The sequence below is a fragment of the Podarcis pityusensis genome (genome assembly GCF_964106645.2).
Source record: "Podarcis pityusensis genome assembly, chromosome: 1".
Taxonomy (NCBI): domain Eukaryota; kingdom Metazoa; phylum Chordata; class Lepidosauria; order Squamata; family Lacertidae; genus Podarcis; species Podarcis pityusensis.
Window position 1 is genome coordinate 111,911,025 of NC_138028.1, and position 18,739 is coordinate 111,929,763.

The following is an 18,739-nucleotide window of genomic DNA, read 5'->3' on the forward strand; positions in this document are numbered from 1 at the left end:
TGTTTTGTTTTTGCAGGCGAAGGATGACCGAAGTGACATTGAGTCTAGTTCAGACGAAGAGCCCACCACAGCTCCTCATTCAAAGACCTCCCACAGCTCAGCCACCACCAATGGGACGAGCGGAACAAACGGAACAAACGGGTATCTCACTGGGGGCAACTCCGCAGAGGAACACTAATCCCTGGATTAAACACGGATACACGAACAAGACGAACTGTTTGCTACTGGAAGTCAATCGGTTGTGAATGCTGGGTTTTGTTTCTCGTTTCGTTTTGTCTTTTCTTCCTTCCCTTATTCTTTTTGTTTCTCAACATCAGAGAAAAACAAAACACATGGAGTATTTAAAGCTTCTGATAGCGTACTGCTGTGTTTCCTGTTTGTGAATGACAGCGCCACACCATGTTCTTTATGTAGGCATGCTGTATGTATATAGATATATATACATGACCAGATGGGAGCAGTACTTTCTTCTGTAGGCTTTGATGATTATTTATTTTAGATCTTATTTGGGGGTGACTTGTGGATGAAAGGGAGCAAGATTCTCTTTCAGACGTCACATCAGGGCCAGGGACTGCCAAGTTTAAGGTACGTTTCCGTGCGTCATTTCTCTAGCCCGGTATCTAGCATTACGACAAAACTTTATAAAAGTTCCTCTTTAGTTCTAGGTTGGTTTTGTTTTATTTGCTGTTTTTGTGCTGAAGGATGCTGACTTTAGAAACTCCCACTACAAACACAGTGGTCACTCCCCTCACTCTAGAGAGGAGTTTAAAAATGGTGCATTAGTATTTCTAAACCGCCTGTAATGGAGCCAGTCCATATGAAACCGTAGTTATTGTAAGATGGGATTTTAGCTGTCTTTTACAAGATTGGTGGCAAATTAGATCAGAGCTCACTGTTTGTGCAAATGCCCAAACTGTTTACATCAGGTAAGAACAACTCAAGTCTTACAGATGAGTCCTGCCTTGCAGTTTTAACCTCCAGTTTGATTTTTAAAAATTTCTGGAGATGCCTTTTGTTTAGTTTCAGAAGAAAGATGCTTACTTGAGTGCATAGTCATGTATACAAAAGTTGGACTTGGATCATATTTAGAACCAGCATCAAGAAGAATAGAGGCAGAAAAGAATTGCTTACTGGGAGTAAAGTAGATACAAGACATTGGGAAGATATCTGCATGGTGCATTGGCAGCCTGTGTCTGGACTGTACCACTGCATACAGCAATTGGGGACTAAGTTGACTGAATACTTTTGCCATACAAATATATTCCATGTGCATAGAAACTAGAAGTCATGGGATAGGTTGAGGATGTTCAAGCTTAAAGCCGTTCTCCTGTCAGTCAGGGAATTGTTTTATATCACGTTGCATTAAATCACGTGTGCCACCCCCTTTTGCACTGAAGTGGTACAGTCCAGACACAGTTCTACTTCCTCGCATACTTCTTGTGAAAATTAGGCCTTATTGCTCAGATGGGAAACCTGTTGCTCTCTGATTATCGTTGGACATCATCCCTGACCTTTGCCAGCTCTGGCTGGGGCCGATGGAGTCCAACAACATCTAGAGGTTTTCCATCCCTGTTCTACTGCCTGAGGTTTCTTTTAAGTGCCTGCTAGAAAGCTTTTGCCCACACTTAAAATAAATATTAGGCAGTTCATTCGGGATTCAACGAGGACACAGTCCATCAACCCTTGTAAGTAACCCTGCTTGGTATGAGGTTGTGTTCTTGGTAGATTGTGTGGCCAGGTGGCTCTGATTTTAAGAGAAGAGAGTGCCCTGGTTCTTCCCACTTCCTCAACTTACTTGTGAGAGGACAGTTCACTTAATACTGGTCCTGTGCCACACCACAGAAGAGTCCCCAAGGGAACTTTGATGGTTGTACGAGTCTCATAGCAGTCTTTTCTCTCTTTCTTTAGCCCACAACACTTGCAACTATTGGCGCCATTGAGCGCAACCCAGGAACATGGAAAACTGATGGCTAGATGTACCCCAGTGTGAATCAGCAACAAGCATCCAAGGCTCTTTTTAATTACTAGAGAAATACAGCTAGCAGTGATTGTAAGCCTGTTGATTTCCTGCTAAAGATTTACCTGTAGCTATTGATATGTTCTTAAAGGAAATCAGCAGGAATAACAAGAGTTAGATCCTTCCCCCCACTCTTCATCTCTCTGCAGTAGAGGTTTCCTTGTTTTCCATAAGATCCTTAGATAAAGCGACCTTTCTTTCACATTATTTCTGTGCTTAGTAAAGCCAGTTTCGGCAAAGAAGACAACTTCTCTTTTCTGTGTGCCATTTTTGTTTTCTGTTGGTGTTGGGCACAGAGGTAACATGTATGCCAAAGAACTACATGCAGGGAAAGATGGAAAGAAGCAATAAGCAATTGCTTGGAATCATAAGAACCCTGTCTCCCATCAGAAATTATTTTGAGCCATAAATCCTTTTTGCACATCTCTTGCAACCAAATCACCCTTAACATTTGCTCAAGCCATACAGTATTTATTATACTCTGGCTTTATTCTATACATGAGAGAATGGAAAGGTGATTGTTCTTTGCAGAGGAAAGGTTATTTTTCATCACAATTCATGCGGCCATTTTTTAAGCCAACCCAACAGAACATGTTTTTGGTTGATAGCTGTTCCCTAGTGGGTTGAGGTGTGCTGGATTGGTCTCGTGAATCTTGACGCAACAAGTTAGATTCCATATCTGTGTTATGTTCATTCATGTTGCGTGTGTTGATATTTCAACAGTGTCACTTCAGCCCATCAGGGCCCAGTGGAAAAATCAGTTTCTCTGCAAAATACAAAAAAAAAAAAAAAAAAAAAGGTTATGCGACATGTGCCAACATGCAAAACACAAATTAAGGGTGCCCATAAAGTGAATGTAGTAAAAGTAACTCGAGAGCTGAAGAACAGGAAGTATATTAGAGTGGAGGGATATAAAACAATATCAGAACCGCTATGGATATTGGATATTAGTTGCCACTAGAATCTCTCTTTCCATGCTGTCATTTAAGAGTCATTGTGGGTTGGCTCTTAAGTTTCTCATAACTAATAATCCGGTGCATCTCAGTTTTGAGTCCTCTATGCAGCATAGAACTTGAATAAAGAGAATCTGCATGGGCACTGGATGTGAAGCGCTGACATAGTAAGGCAAAATAGTTTATATTCAGTTTTTTGGTTAGTTTTACAACAAACACAGATTGGGAGTCTGGGACTTTCAAAATGCTCTATGGCGTTGCTTAGGCAGGAGTTTTGGACAGATGTCTGGTTTTCCCAGAATGTGGAAGCATTGCTTTTGGAGGGAATGTAGAACCAACAGCTGCCATCATTAGCTTCTATAAGCTCACACTGTTGTGGTGAAATGCACGGTAATCAGGTTAAGGGGAGGAAAGCTCCTGAACCTTGCCTCAGGCAACCAGGAAACTGTTACAAAGCACGCTGTGAAGTTAGCTGGGTTACAAAATGGCCTCATTACGGCTCAATCTTAAACACCAAGGATATAGACGCTTTGATGCTGTCGATGCAAAGAGGGCTTCCCCATTCACTTAAATGGATTGAAATTAGGGAGAATACGCTTTGTAGGCCCGTAAGTTCAATGTTAGCCTCTCACTATGGCGTATGCCAAGTGCCACTGGATCCAGGAAGAAAGAAAACATGTAATCAATCACAGGCAGCCCTTCTAGAAACAAACCGGTATTCAGTTTCCTGGATTAGTATTATCAAAATTGTCTTGTGTAAACAAGCTCTTGTTAGGAAAAAAAAAAAAAAGCTCTTTGGTTTGGTCTCTTTTAGCAGTAGAGTAAAAGATGCAGTGACCGAAATGTGTAGCGTAGCGACAAAAATGAAGAAAAAACGGTGTGTGGAAGTTAGTAGCCATTAGCTAGACTGAACTTTTTTATTAGCCAGCTCTTGGGGTAGTGGAGTAAGATCTATTGTTGTGTGCATTTCCTCAGTTAAGTATTGGCATGGAACACACTTTTTAAAAAAACAAAAACAAAAAAGTGTGTTTTTATGTATATTTTTAAAGTGGGACAAATGAGTCTGAAAACCAGGTATCTTCAACATATATATCCACTTGAGGATGGAAGTGTGGGGTTTAATTTGCACTCTCCATCCCGACTGTAGAGTGCCAGATTTTTAAAATGCCAAAAAGAAATATACACGTATGCTCGTTGCCATTTTTGAATTTGTTCAACACATGACTTCATTTCTTGTGCAGTTACTTTCCATTCTCCCACCCACCCACCCACCCCTTTGTGTATGTTTATATCCGAGGCCTGGTTCACAGAAGACCCAGTATGTAGGCCCCAAATCTGGCAGGATGCGGGTTCGGCCTGGGATTCACTCATGCTTTCCCTCCCTCTGCGTGCAGAACCTTGAATGTGATCTTGGGCCTGTGCGCATTATCTGTGCATCCTTTTTTTTTGGCTGCACACTTCAGTGGGTTTTGCATAGGTGCCGGCATGTCTAAACCCTAGCTCCTATACCAAGAATTGCCAAGAGTGGTATCTTTGAGATGCTTCAGGACTACATTTCCCATCATCCCTGGTGACTGGCCGTGCTGGGCTGAAGGGAACAGGGAATGCAGCAACATCTGTAGGGCAACATGCCAGCTATCCCTGCTGTATACAAGGGAGAGAAAGGAACATGAGTCCCAAGCTCACCCCCTGTACCCTGCCACTTCCATGGTCTACGTGCCAGTACCTTCTGTGAACCAGCCCAGAGTTTGTTTATGGGGGAGATATTGCAGATGGGTTGCTAAACGAGAGGAAACGGTGTGCAAAGAAATCTTAGCTTCCCTTAGGAAGCATTTGCACGGCACATTCTCCCCCTTTCCTGCTGTCATTCAGTGAAGCTGGTTTCTTCCTTAACAGCTGGCATGTTGTAACTTGCAAGGAACTAATGAGCATATAAACCCTGAAAGCCTAGCTTTGGGACTGTAGGGAAAGGAGGGTAATTGCCAATCTTCACACATAATCAAAAAAGTGACAATATCAAGCCATGGAGTGATCATGGTGGTTCTTTTATCAATTAATGCACCTTTCCTTTCAAGTCATTCTGCTACTGGAACGGAGCGTGTTGCAACAAACAAATAAAATTATTGTGTGTGCCTGCGTGCGTGCGTGCGTGCATAGGTGTGAGCGTGCTGTATTTTGCAATAAACTATGGGCAGATAGTTGTGTAACCCAATGCCAGCTTGTTTTGAATGTCTTTACATTGTACATATGAAGGCATAGGTTACACGGTATTCTGGTGGTTCAGGTCGACGTTCTTCTTCTGCCATTCCCTTTTGCAGTGTATGGTAGAGGGTTCTGAATATAGGGCTATACAGGTCCATATTTCTCATCTCCCCAAACTCATACACTATTAATTTTGGCTTTCTGTAATTCTCACAAATGAGAAGAAGATGGGATTTCTTTATTTGCTCCCTCCTCCCAATTGTTTTATTTTTATTTTTGTTTAAAGGCTTTCTGGTGTTATATTTCCTCCTGTATTCATTACTGAATCCTCTTGTCAAATAATAAAATTACAACAGTTCTGTAGGCCACTGTGAGAATGACCAAAATACTCAAAACCCACAGTGTTTAATAAATGGAGTTGCCTTGAAATCACAAATCAAAACTTCAAAAATCCTCTGATTGCACTTAGGCATGACTTGAGTGTGATTTGGTTTGTTTGGATTCTACTGGGATGTTGCTAAAAACTGCCCATATTTTTTAGCTTCTCCTTTTAAAAATAGTTGTCTTGGTATTTATTTGTTTATTTATTGAAAAGTTACTTAGCACATTTTTCCTTACAAGGAAGTTCCAGTTGTAATGACAGAGAAACTGAAGCAACTGATCTACTTGTATAAAGTTATACACTTAGGAAATAGCCTCCACTTACTTTAATGGAGGGCAGGAGGCGGTACGTGTATTTTGATAGTATTTATTTTGGCCTTAATTTTAGCCTAGGGCTTTAGTGATGTGTAGGTTGACTAGGACCACTGGTAATGAGAATCATCTCAAAGAAGAACGGTACACGCTGGTTTGATACACAAGAGGGTGTTTTTCTATCTCCCTGCAAATTTCTAAATACTGAAAACAGTAGCCACATTTGTGTGCTCTGCATGGTTGTTACTTTCAGCAGGTCAGGTCAGGACAAAATGGTGCAATTTTCCACCTGTGTTTTCAAGACAATCCAACAGTTTGAGGAACTCTTTGAACTATAACTTACTGGTATATTTCACTGTCAGAAATACAGCACTGTGTTTTAGCCTTGGATTTTGCTTCTGGGTTTCTTTTCTTTCCCCCCCTTTTAAATATGAAAAATTAAAATTCTTCCTGGAATATTTGGATCCAATCAATATTGTGAATTTTGATTTGAAAACACTTTCATAATAAACACTAAAGTATTAGGCCTCTTTACTTGCCTTCTTTGCAGTGTGTGTGCATAGCCTTATACTACTTGTCTGTTTACATCTCCCCATTGTCTACTCCGACGGGAAGTTGCTCTCCGGCATCTAAGGCCAAAGCTTTTCACATCCCCTGCTTCCTGAGACCCTGGAGATGCCAGGAACTGAACATGGAACAGCAGGTCCTCTTTCGCTTGTCACTCATGGTTGTCACCTGGTAAGAACAGGGCTGCTGCCGCCGCCACTTCCCACTCCTCTCTGACCTCCTTTTTTCTCCCCCACTGCCTTCAGTGCACCAGGGCGTCCCCAGGCTGCCTCCTGTCGCTTCAGGTCGTGGTGGTGGAGGCGGCAGCAGTGGCAGAAAAGCTATTTTCTCGCTTTTTGTCTCGGGCAGCAAAAATGTCTTGGCCCTGATTCTCCCTCTGTGGCAATCTAGGTTTCTCCTATGAGAGCAGGCACTGTTGCAGACACTCTTCCCCTTAAATCCACCCGTGGCTGGAACTTGTGTGATTCTTGCACCCATTCTGCAGAAAGGCGAAACTGATCTTTTGTTTTGGCAGGGTGAGAAGCTTTGGAGCTGGAGGGAGAGACTTTGACCTAATGTTCAAGAAACAAGAGAAAAAGCAAAAAAAAAAAAGTTGATAGCACCCTTCTCTCAACACACTTAGAGAGTCCCCACCCAAAAAAAACCCTCATTCCCTTTGATCCACACAACAGGTGTACAAGGTAGTTCAGCCTAAGATAGGCAGCTGGCCCTAGGTCAACTGTGTCCTATTCGTGCAGTTATAGAGTTGCCATATTTCTATAAGTAAAATTCAGGACACAAAATTTGTTAAGCTTTTTTTTGGGAAATGGAACACAAAGTTGTTGGGCTTTTCTTAGGAATCAATCTCAAAATCACCATTTCCCCAAACTTCCTCCCAGCTGCTAGTTTCACTTGGAAATTCCAGATGTATGACAACCCTAACAATGTGGTACAGATGACCAGTCAAACCCAAGTAGCAAAACATTTGCTAAAAGTTAAGCCTGGTTTATTATTAATTAATTCATAAAGAATTTCAAAACATTTTGTAAATGCATTAACAGAAAAACAAGGCAAGGGTCCATAACAGTTGTTGGTCACCTTGCTGTACGCGATTGTTTGAGGGGCTCTGGATCTTGTTTGCATTACCAGGAAGTAGCTGGGATGAAATCAGCTGCAGGGTTAGTCCCTTAATTAGCTGCTTGGCTGACACACCGGCTTGATTGCCATGGAACTTCCAGCCTCCTAGAATTCCAAGTGGACAAGTTAGGGCAGAGGCAGAAATACGAGAACAGAATCTGGCAGTTCAGAATGAAGAACCCACTGGAAGGCTGCACAGTGAGTAACCTCTTATTTCATTCATAGCCCACCCCCTTCTCTCTCTCAGCTTAGTATATGTGGGGCTGGGGGGCCACAATGAAATCATTCACAGCCACTGAAGAATACCTGGCTGGTGGTCTACATCGGAGAGAGGGACTGATTTTTCTGCCTGCCCTTGAGCTGTGACATTGATCTTCCAAAGTGCTTTGCTGGCAATGCGACACGCATACACCCCAATTGCTTCTTCAAGATTCCTCTTCCCAGCCTCGCGGATGTGGCACTGGCTTTCTGGACAGAGGCCTAGCAAAGCTCGAGGAGTAGCCAAGGATGCTGGACTTACCTCACTGAGTTTCGAAGGTGGCAGGAGTCTCGTATCCTGGTCAGAAACTGGAAGGCAGAGAGAGCTGCTGGGTGGGGTTAAGTTGCTGTTTCTGCTATTTTGCAGCAGGGCAGTTTTATATATTGGTTGTTGCATTCCCACCCTGCCCTGGGAGAGGATTGTGGGCATGTGATGTTGCCAGAGCCACAACTCCCCCACCCCAGCACACCTTTTGCAAAGCTAGGCAGCTTGTCGTTTTCAAAGGACCAGATTTGGCCCCAAGGCCTCCTGTTGCTGATTATCTCTACTCAACTACCTGGCATTCAGAAGACATCTTAAGGCAGCCCTGTTCAGGGAAGTTTTTAACGTGTGATATTTTACTGTATTTTTGGTTTCTATGGAAGCCGCCCAGAGTGGCTGGGGAGGCCCAGCCAGATGGGCAGGGTATTAATAATAAATTATTATTATTATTATATTATTAAATATTAGGCTTAAGCCATATATATGATGCCTGATCATTTGAATGGTTTCCTTGAGTTTGGTTCAGAAGCTGTAACATAGATTGGAACAGAGAAGCGGGCCAAGTAACACACACTTCCCTGAAGCAAGTTTAAATCATCCTTTGGTTGTGAATCTTGCTGGGTTAACTTGAGCCAGTCATTACTTTGCAGGGCTGATGTGAGGATAAAACGGGGGCGTTTCTTAGAGGAAAAGCCAGTTTGAAGGGAAAGGTGGACAAATATGCAACAGAAAACTGGGGAGAACTTAGAAGAGGTATGTATCCAAAGATGGATGTCAGAAGCTGAGAAAGAAGAATAATAGAATTGTTGAGTTGGAAGGGACCCCAAGGGCCATCTAGTCCAACCCCTCTGCAATGCAGGAGTCTTTTTGCCTAACATGGGGCTCGAACCCACAACCCTGAGAATCAGAGGCCCTATGCTCCATCAACGTGAGTTATCAAAAATAAAGACATAAATAAAGTCCATTGAAATTGTCTCCTCTGAACTGTCTAGGGAGACACAGGGATATAGACAAGATATATAACTGTAAGTTCAGGGCTGCAATCGTAAACACACTTTCTTGGGAAAGTATATGTGTATCTGAAGAAGTGTGCTTGCACACGAAAGCTCATACCAAGAACTAACTTAGTTGGTCTTAAAGGTGCTACTGGAAGGATTCTTTTATTTTGATTATGGCAGACCAACACGGCTACCTATCTGTAACTGGAACACTTTCTTGGGAGTGAGCCCTACTGGAACGCAATGGGATCTGCTTCTGACTAAACACAAGATTGAGGGGAGGAAAACTGCGCAGAGAGGATGGTTTTGATCAGGAACACAGCATGCAATTAGAGAGAGGAGCAGTGGCATAGTGTGGGTTGCCTGAGCCCGGGGCCATGCTGAGGGGGTGGGTGGGAAGGAGGGAAACAGACAGAGTATGCATGCACATTCAACTGCCCAACGGCATCCACATCACCTGGGAAATCTCAGCTGCAGAGCTAAGAAGAGAAGAGTTGATCCGTTGTCTGGAGCCCAGGAATGGAAGCTCTACTGAGGCAGCACTGGGTGTTGAAATTTGGCACCCTTAACAATTTTGCACCTGGGGCAACTGCCCCGGTGCCCCCCATTCTACACCACTGGAGAGGAGCACAATTCCCCACTGCAGCCAGTCCCGCCTCCAAGAGCCGCACTTCCGTACAGCTGCATTCAAAAACAAACCAGCTAACTGCACACCACCCTGGGGATAATGTTCACGTGGCCACTGGATGCCTTGCGCATGTTGATCCTTCACAATCTACCAAGGATTCGAGCAAGCATTTTGTTTCCTTTGCCTCTGTTAAGAGATGGCAGGACCGCTTGCAGTTCCAGGCTTGCTGTGCATCCATTATGTGTGTGCGCGTGGGGGGAATTGCTCCAAGTGCTGCTGTTTTGTTGTTTTGTACAGCTCAGCTTCGTCAGCGAGTGCCGATGCCTTGCAAAGATTTAACATCCGATATAAAATATTAATACTGTATGGCTGCTGCTTCTAGCAAGCTGCATCTTGCACAGCAGGAGAACTGGAAGCCAGCCAGCAGAAGTTTCTGCTGCAAAATCTGCTTCTTTGGATTTGACATTTTTATTTTAAAAAATCTCTAGAAAAGAGAAATGTTACCATAATGCCTAGTAATCAATTGCAGGGTAAACATCCCTTGTTGTAGGCTATTACCAGCATGACAATTATAACTAATGAAAGCAATAATAATATTTTATAGCAGGCATTAGCTCTGTCTTTGGTCACTTTGGGAGGAAAGGCACGATGCAGTATTTCTCATAGCTATACTAAAATTAATATAGGGTGGTGGTCAACAAACTATGCGCTGGCACACTGGTCCTCAAAGGGTGTGGTGCACCACACTGGCATGGCAGGAGAGGATGGCAAGTGTGGCAGGAAGATTCAAGGACAATCAAAGAAATATTTAAACATTTCATTATGGCATGGTATGGTTGTTGCGCGTATTGGTCACCCGTTCTCAGAAAACTGTCTTCATGAGTTTCTGCATGTAAGATGAGCCCAAGGCGATTCTCCGGGACCCTCTAAGTGTACTCAGTGTCTCAGTTTCTGATTTGATCCCAGAATGTCCTGCTTTTCCTTAGGACGCCCCTATTTTCATTGGGGGTGGGGGTGGGAGGAGATATGCAGTTTTGCGAACCCTGAGCCAAGGAGATAAGTAACCATACAACCTTTAGAAGACATCTGAAGGCAGCTCTGTAGAAGGAAGTTCTTAATTGTTTTATTATGGTTTTTTTATATGTTGGAAGCTGCCTAGAGTGGCTGTGGCAACCCAGTAAGATGGGCAGGGTTTATTATTATTATTATTATTATTATTATTATTATTATTATTGACGTCCCTATTTTCATTGGAGAAATGTTGGAAGGTATGTTCTCCCCACGTCTCCTCTCACCATGCGCATGCCTTTTGCCATCCCCAAATCTGCTGAGGAAGCTTGTCAAGGGGGAACCCAGAACACATTTAGCGGGAATGCCAGGACTGCAGGAAGGAAATGGTTCTGTCATGCGAGGAAAAATCCTCACACTACCGGAATGTTCACCTTAGCACTATGTTGAATGAAACCAGTGTTCTATTAATATAATAATAAAACAGCAGGCTATATGCAGTAACGGTTGCGAATGTTGAACTCTACTGGTATAATGCATGGGTCTGTGCTGAATTGTCACAGAGCATGCTTTTCACAAAGGACTATGTCAGGAGGTGCAGTGCTTCCCTCGAACAAAAAAAAAGCCTTTTCTTGCGAAATCCCGATCCCTTCCTCCCTGCGTCTTCTCCACCCTTTGCAAAACACTTGCATCTGAGGCAGAGAGCATCTCCGGCCACGTTTTTGTGGATAGCCTCCTTTTTTAAAATGTTCAGTGAAAGTATATTAAAGGAGGCAGTGCTTCTGGCTTGCCAAGAGAAAGGGGAGCATCGCGTTGCAGAGGAGCTTCTTCAAAATAGTGACTTGCCTAATCACAAACTGGACATTGGCTCGCAGAGAGATCTGAATGAGCAAGCTGGCGTTCCCAGGAATGCTTTGTGCAAGTGAGGAAACCTAGCACACCAAATAGGAAGCTGCTTTCTACTGGGCCATGGGTCCTTCTAACTCAAGATTGACAACACAGGAGCTTTCAAGGCTTCCAGCAGGAGTCCGTCCTTCTAGCCCTACCTGGAAATGCCAGGGACTGACCCTGGAATCTTCTGGATGCAAAGCTAAGACTGAGCCACAGCCCCATCCACCCTCCATACACTGGCCTTTCCCCAAATTGGCAGGAGGGGGGCCTTTAATGTGAAAGGAGAGTAGCACAGGTTATCTCCATTATTTCTTTTTCATACCTGTGAATGCGTTATAATGGAAACACTTCCATGTGGGCTTTGATCTGGCACAATGTTTGCATGGGGTGATGGAATTGGGAATGGGAAACAAAACGAACTCTGAGAACCATTTTATTTAAGCCGTGTGAGATCTCTCAATGCCAGAGAGGGTGTGTAGATGTGTGGGTGCTACAGAAACTCTGTTGATTTTGTAAAGGTCTCCTCCCTGTGTGTGGATATCATTTCTGTTGGGTGGAGATTTTGGCTAGATTTCAGGGAGACGTTGCAGTCCACCCACTGGGAACTTCTACCTGTTGTTTAAGTAATGATAACAGTAATAGTAATAATACAGGAGTACCTAAGGACCTTGTACATTAGCAACAGCTGGTTTTCTGGCTTAAAAGTATGCAATCACTTTGCATGCCCCATTCAGTGACGGAAAAGGAAAAGAAAACCTTTGCTACTGCAAATACTCATTCTCTTCCCACACAAGCTGCACACCCGCTTCCTACTCTATTCTTTTCCTTTGTGGCAGGCAGAACGAGTGCAGACCTGAAATGTTGCCCAGACCTTAAAGCCTGTAAACAAGTCTGTATCTTGTGTTTTCAGTATGACAGGGCATATCAAGATCTGAAAAGATTTTCCAAAAATGGAGATAATTTCTGCAAGCAACTCATGTCTATTCTTCAGCAGAGGTATGTATGTGTCCCCTCAACCTGGTAGACTTCAATCTCCCTTGTTTGCTCAGATAGCAAATTATTTTCTCCACATGGTATGTGTGTGCTGGTGGAGGGAGCAGGGAGAGAGTTACTGTTCTCTGGAACAGACTTCTATAATACAAGGCTGCTTATCATTTCCTCCCTGCATGTTTGAACAGTTTCTATAAGGCTTGGTCTGATGCCGCTTGAAATATAACTTGCTCATCCAGTAATTACTAGGGTGGCTGCTGGAATGTGAAGAAGGGGAGTGGAGAAAAGGTCTAATAGCAAGGACCAGCTTCAAGGTAGCATATACGTGGATTTTCTTCCTTTGGCCTGATGATGAGCTCAGTGGGATGTAACCCTAAACCATGGTTTTTTCATGGTTGAGACAAGTAGTGTAGGTGAACCTTGGGTTTATGTGCCTCCTCCTTCAGGACAGCCACACAGAGGAATTTGAAAGCTTTCCCCCTTTTTGGTTAAGCACAGGTTGCTACGTCATCTGAACCAGGTAAACTGTGGTAACCATAATTATAGTTTGTTTAAACAAGCCAACGTGAAGCCATGGTACGTTTCAACAAACCACTGTTAACAGGAGTTCAGCATGCTGTCCAAACCCTAAACTGTGGTTAATCTAAAACAGAAGTAGAAGCTGCTGATCCCCTTGCAAGCTACACCAGTGAGAAGTGGGGAGTGAGGAGTTTGCAAGCCCAAGGCTCGCTGCAGCTCATCCCCATGACACGAAACCATTGTTTAATGTTAGGTGTGAACTTTTTGCTTTGACCTAAAGCAGGCAAGCATTCATAGATTGTGCAAAGTCCAATTCTACCCTGGATTCCCTTGAATGCAGCAAATAGGGTGATTATATATATATAAGACCTGTGCTTCTGGAGCAACACTGCCTTTTGCCTCCCGCAAGAGTCCTGACTAACCCAAAATAAAAGCAACAAGCATGGCTGGGAAGGGGGAAGAGGCAAGAGGAGGGAGTGGGAATGGAGATACTTTGCTCCTGCTGACATCCGAAGTGTTGGAGCAGCACCCTTGAAAAAGAGTGGTGTGGAATAGTCTACTGGATGATCCCAAATAACTTAAATGCAGTGCAGACTGAGAGGTGCCCAGTTATAGGTAAGAGTCCCTCATATGGACTTTAGCTCTTAACGTAGAGGGTAATCTCATTAAGGACAGGGCTGGGTGGACAGGGCATTAAGTGTTAATTAACTCAGGTACTGGGCCATTGCACACATATCAACACACATTTCCTAACTCCTTGTGGCAGAATGTCCCCCCAAGGTGTCTCTGCAGTTAGAACTCATGGCCGGGTGATTGGGATGTTCCTTATGCAGAAAGGGGAAGGCGTTTCACAGGAAAACATAAATGTAGGCTTCACCCAGTTACTGTGAAAAGGAGTTTGCTGGAGGTTACCGTACTGTCACTGCCCTTTGACCAGGTCATCCTTAAACAGGGCTATCTATTTGCATTTTATAAGGAAGAAGTTCCAGGGATTCCTTAGGCTTGCGCTTACCCAGTCCATTATGCACATTGGTTAATCTGGAGAAATTCACCTGCACAGCAACTGCAGCAGAGAGGATATTTGGCGGGAACCACTAGAGATTCCTCTAACAGGATCACACTTGGCTTGAACTTCCATAGCCCTACTTGGCTTAAACAACAGCGGCTTCCTCTGATGCCTTTCTGGAGTTTCCCATTCACTGAAATGTTCAGTTTGTGATCTATGCGTCTGCCTGCAGTTCTGACACACATTTGGTTATGTAAACCTAATCAGAGGACTCAGCTACATTGGCAAAGAAAAAATGCATTTGCTTTACATGCATTCTAACACTGAGACACCAGATCGCACCGTGGAGTTCCATACAAAGTTTGCAACGCATTTAACTGCAGCGCTTTTTTGATGTGTCTAGATCCAGCCAGAGTAGACTTTTGCACTGGTTCTGACAGGCCAACCAGTGTGAAACTAACCTCTATTGCAGTGGAGCCACCTGTAAGCAAGAGGGGGGACCTTCAGCAGGCAAGGGTCCAGAGACAGAAAGGGGAAAGTAGGGGAGGCAAACCCCTGAGCTCTGGCTAACTAAGCAATTCAGTAGAGTGATGTGCATCAAAGTGATTTTCAGTGAAGTGATGCTCAACAGGGTGGATCTGGGGAGCCAGAACCCACACAAGTGATCCAGCAAATGATTTCATAGTGGAACTGAGTAACCAGATCCTGAAACCAGATATATTGTTGCTTTGAAGCCTGGAGTTTTTGCACTCTCGTAAACAAAAGCCTCAAAGGAAATTCCAGCATTGATTGGATCATGGAGGTGTCATCCCTATTTCCTGTACCTGATATAGATAGGTCATGCAGGTCAGAGATAAAGGATTCTCTTTCGTGGAGACAGGTGGTGGTATTCACCTAATCTAGGCCCGATTAGGCCTAGATTTGAACAACAGGCTCCTCTCCCAAGGGCCACAATATTGCATTAATTTTGGATTTCATTGATTGGATTGCCAAAAGCCACATCCTGCGCGTATGACTGGTTACCTTGCCTCTACTAAGGTGACCAACTTGATTCACCAGGTTGCCTTTTTTTGCTGGATCGTGCCCCGATTTAGCAGTCATATTGTTCCTGCAATTGCTATTGATTTTGTAAAGTCACAAACAGAGTTTCAGAAGATTTACTAAGACACATTTCACCCAAGGGGGAAGGCTGGGAGGAAGGCTTTTAGCTCTAACTTGTTATTTCATCCTGAAAACCTAATTCATTTTACTGTCAGATATTCTGAGTAGAGAGCAAGGATTTCATTAGCTGTGCATTCCAAAGAGAAATTGCCATTCCATAGAAGATTTGCCTTGCATCTTAAACCTCAAGGCTCCCCTTTCTAGGAGACACCTTTTTGAAAGTAATTCTTTTCTAAATATGATGAAATGCTTTACAACTTATGCAGTAGGACAAGTGAAATTCGGGCACACACAAAAACCCCTCAATTCTCTTCCTTTTTTGCAAGCTTGGGATATCATCATTACTTCCATGCTACTTGGATAATAAAATATGACATTTGTCATGAGATGAACTACATTAAATCACGTCGGTGGGTGATAAATTTACCTTGTGAACATATAAGCATCATCAGCTGTTCTGATTCTTTTGCATGGCAATGAAAAGAAAGGAAACTTCTGCCTATGAAGTGTGCGGTCTACCAAGCGATGGTTGCCTCCCCGAATATTTATTTGGTGCCCCTTTGATTAATGTTGGGGTCTCCAACCTTTTCGGAATTTTGAGAAAGTGCCTTGGGTGCCAGCCACAAAATGGCTGCAGTGGGGATGTGGCTTAAACACAAAATGGCTGCCGCATCTAAAGAGCTGGAAAATAGGACCACAAAATGGTGTGAGCATGCCATCCCTCGGTCAATGGGAGCCAAGGAAGCACCTACATCAGTCATCGCCACACTCCCAGAGAAAAGCTATTTGCGCCACTTCCTTCAGAACAGAAGGGATGGAAGTAATCAAATTATTACCTTCAGTCAAATGTGGGCATGTTTAAGGAGACTTGAGGCAAGCAGGAGCAGAGCAGGAAGAGCAAACAGTCTCATGTGTATTGTGGATTTTTGACGGGAGATTTACTGAGACCTTTTTGAGGGCATCGCACAAGGTACTGGTGGGCTCACTGGTGCCCACAGGCACTGTGTTGGTGACCAGTGTTATTGCTTGCATGGTGTATGTGTGAATGAGCCATTGCAGATTAGGCAGTGCGCAAATACAATGTTCATTTCACCTCAAAAGACAATGCACTTAAGTGAAGTCAGTTTGAACATTTAATTGCATGCTATTAAATGATGTGCAAGAAGTCGATTTAGGTACAGTACATGTATGAACCAGTGCAGAAAACAGATCCACTTGTGCACACATTTCACCTTAATGCGCCATTTCTGCACCAGAGAATTGGAAAGCTTGTCATTTGAGCTCATTGTTTTTCATTACATGTCAGGCCTTGTCCTCCAGTTTCTCTGCTATCCATGCCCTGCCACACCCCTCATTTGAAGAGCATCGATTGATAAATCAAATTCTAATAAAAGCCAGCAAGAGTGGCTGAGTATTGCTAAATAATTTTCTTGGGTAAATTACATGAATGTTGAAGGCAAACAGGACATAACTGATTCATGATGGTGCATTAGCAGAGCACTTAGGAGTGGTTATGGCACTGCTGAGTGACGTGAATTGTGGGTCAGCATGGAAGAGTAAGAATATACTTCCAAAATGACAGATCATTGCTGTCGAGATACAAGGAGCTGCTTGCATCATGACCTCTGGTTTCCTTGTTGGCAGGGCTGATTTGGAGATCACATATGGCAAAGGGCTGGATAAACTGGCCCACAAGCTCACCAAAGCATTGGGCAAAATGAAGGTCAGGTAAGTGACATCAGTTCCCACCTAGAACCCAGTTGCTCCGATAGGGTTTTCTTTTTCCTTTGTCATGGAAAGTTGTAGTCTAGAGCCCTGGGCGTACATGAGGCTCCCATTGCTTCCTATGGCAGATGGAGCTCCAGAAGTGTACCTGGTCCTTTGCCCTTCTGTGCCCAACAATGGAAACCCCTTGCTCAACAAAATGTCTGCCTTCCTGGCAGCCATACTTACAATATGCTGCCTTCTGAGCTAGGCATATGTATTGAGGGGATGCTGCCACATAGATGCTGCTGCCACATTCTCAATAATAGAATGGGGGGGGGGGAGGTCAGTGGAATCCCCAACATCTAATAGAATGGGGCAGCTGTTCCCAGGTTTGTCTTTTCTCTAAAATGACTGGCACAAGTTTAAAGTCATCTTCTGTGTTTTTAAGGTGGCAGTGGCTTGCCGAACAGCTGCAATTCCTCTTGCAAAACAACCGTTGTGGATTGAGTTTGATCCCCAGTTAGTTGCACAAAATGGCATCCTATGTAAATCTCCATGCAGAACTGTTAAAATGTATTGTGTCTGAGACCAGATTTTTAGCGGACGTGTTGAAGTAAAAATAAATGTGTATACTATATTTCCTTTTTCCTCCCCCCCCCCTTTTTTTTTGTTTGGTCTCCATTCAGTTATATTTGCAGTGCCTGGCAATGTGTTTCTGAAGGGATGAAATCTGCCTCCGATTTGCACAAGTAAGTACAGTCTGGTCCATTATTCAAAGTCCACTGAGAGCTGGGAGGGTTTTAAAACCTGTACAATCAACATGGCAGTTTTTATTGCCTACTCTGGGATTGCATGGAGAATATTTACTGCATTTCCCTCGGCGGTTGTCTAGCAAATAATTTTTCGGAAGGCAAATGTTAATGCAGCAGGTATATATGTTTTATGTTCTGTGCCCAGGAAACTTGGCAAAGCCATTCAGATGGAAGCTATAAGTCCAACAAATCACGTCCTGGAGGAACATGAGAAGAGGAAAAAAGCAGTGAGTTCAAATAACCTTGCTTTTCTGATGATCTGGTGCAATGTCTGTGCAGGTGATGATGCATAATGCACAAAGTTCTGTTTCTAAGTAAGGCTGCAGTTCTGCATCGTTAAAGTCAATGGCTTCTGATTGCTGGTGGCTTCTGGTTGCGTCAGCAGGAGCAGGATCACAACCTAAGTCTATGAGGATTTGGTTTTGCAAAGGGCCTCTTACCAATCTGGTGTGATGCTAATATTATTGTCCACTTGCACTAAAAATATATATATATATATATATATATATATATATATATATATATATCCTTTAAAATCTTTAGATTCCGACTTTCCTTAAAAGGCCCAATCTGGCTAGATTTTCTTAGGCTGTACATTGATAATGGAACAAAGCCATATTGTCTCACCCCTCATATACCCAATCCATCACTGTGCTCTGCAGGATACCATCTTAATAGAAGATCCATTCCAGACCTTTGGATTTCCCTCCTGTTACATATTAGGCAGGAACTATCTCTGTTGAAAGACCTTCCTCTTTCAACAAGTTAAGATCTGTACTGTACATGTATCTGTACTAGAACCATTTTTATATATGGAATTGTCTTTCAAGTGTTTGCATTTATTTTTATATAGGTAACTGCTTTTAATTGTTTTTTGCACTTCGATGTCTCATGGTTGTTTGTTTTTTTATATAATTGTACATTTTATGGTTGTAGCCTCCCCGGGGATGT

The 18,739-nt window shown here is 43.3% G+C and overlaps 3 protein-coding genes across 7 annotated transcripts in view; 2 read left to right on the forward strand and 1 right to left on the reverse strand.

The window, feature by feature from the left end:
- CERS6 (ceramide synthase 6) overlaps positions 1-6,391 on the forward strand; it is a 72,817-nt gene extending 66,426 nt beyond the window's left edge. For both annotated transcript variants that reach the window (XM_080972116.1, XM_080972117.1), the window contains one exon: positions 17-6,391. In XM_080972116.1, coding sequence (XP_080828242.1) covers positions 17-178 — 162 coding nt within the window. In that variant the 3' untranslated portion in view covers positions 179-6,391. The remainder of the gene's footprint in view (positions 1-16) is intronic.
- Positions 2,650-16,903, reverse strand: LOC308458121 (uncharacterized protein). Of its 4 annotated transcripts, XM_080972837.1 has the most exons (5): positions 15,697-16,903; positions 7,855-8,115; positions 7,510-7,653; positions 6,601-6,983; positions 2,650-2,783 (listed from the first exon to the last, which is right to left on the reverse strand). In XM_080972837.1, exons 1-5 carry the CDS (start codon positions 15,716-15,718, stop codon positions 2,775-2,777), a joined length of 819 nt encoding a protein of 272 aa, XP_080828963.1. In that variant the 5' UTR covers positions 15,719-16,903; the 3' UTR covers positions 2,650-2,774. The 4 variants fall into 4 exon arrangements, 1 of the variants encoding a protein (XP_080828963.1); XR_013977181.1 differs by lacking the exons at positions 6,601-6,983; positions 7,855-8,115 and having other exon boundaries at positions 2,707-2,783; XR_013977182.1 differs by lacking the exons at positions 6,601-6,983; positions 7,855-8,115; positions 15,697-16,903 and adding an exon at positions 14,115-14,382 and having other exon boundaries at positions 2,707-2,783.
- The window catches only part of NOSTRIN (nitric oxide synthase trafficking), a 33,178-nt gene continuing 22,087 nt past the window's right edge, over positions 7,649-18,739 (forward strand). The window contains exons 1-5 of the mRNA XM_080971396.1: positions 7,649-7,746; positions 12,504-12,589; positions 16,914-16,997; positions 17,663-17,725; positions 17,934-18,015. Coding sequence (XP_080827522.1) covers positions 7,720-7,746; positions 12,504-12,589; positions 16,914-16,997; positions 17,663-17,725; positions 17,934-18,015 — 342 coding nt within the window. The 5' untranslated portion in view covers positions 7,649-7,719. The remainder of the gene's footprint in view (positions 7,747-12,503; positions 12,590-16,913; positions 16,998-17,662; positions 17,726-17,933; positions 18,016-18,739) is intronic.

Coding starts and splice junctions, on each gene's coding strand:
- LOC308458121 (XM_080972837.1), bottom strand. CDS start 15,718: ATGATGCTTATATGTTCACAAG. Junction 7,654..7,854: donor CGATGTAGACCACCAGCCAG/GTATTCTTCAGT, acceptor TTGGAATTCTAG/GAGGCTGGAAGTTCCATGGC. Junction 6,984..7,509: donor AAACAATCGCGTACAGCAAG/GTGACCAACAAC, acceptor CTTGAACATTAG/GTCAAAGTCTCTCCCTCCAG.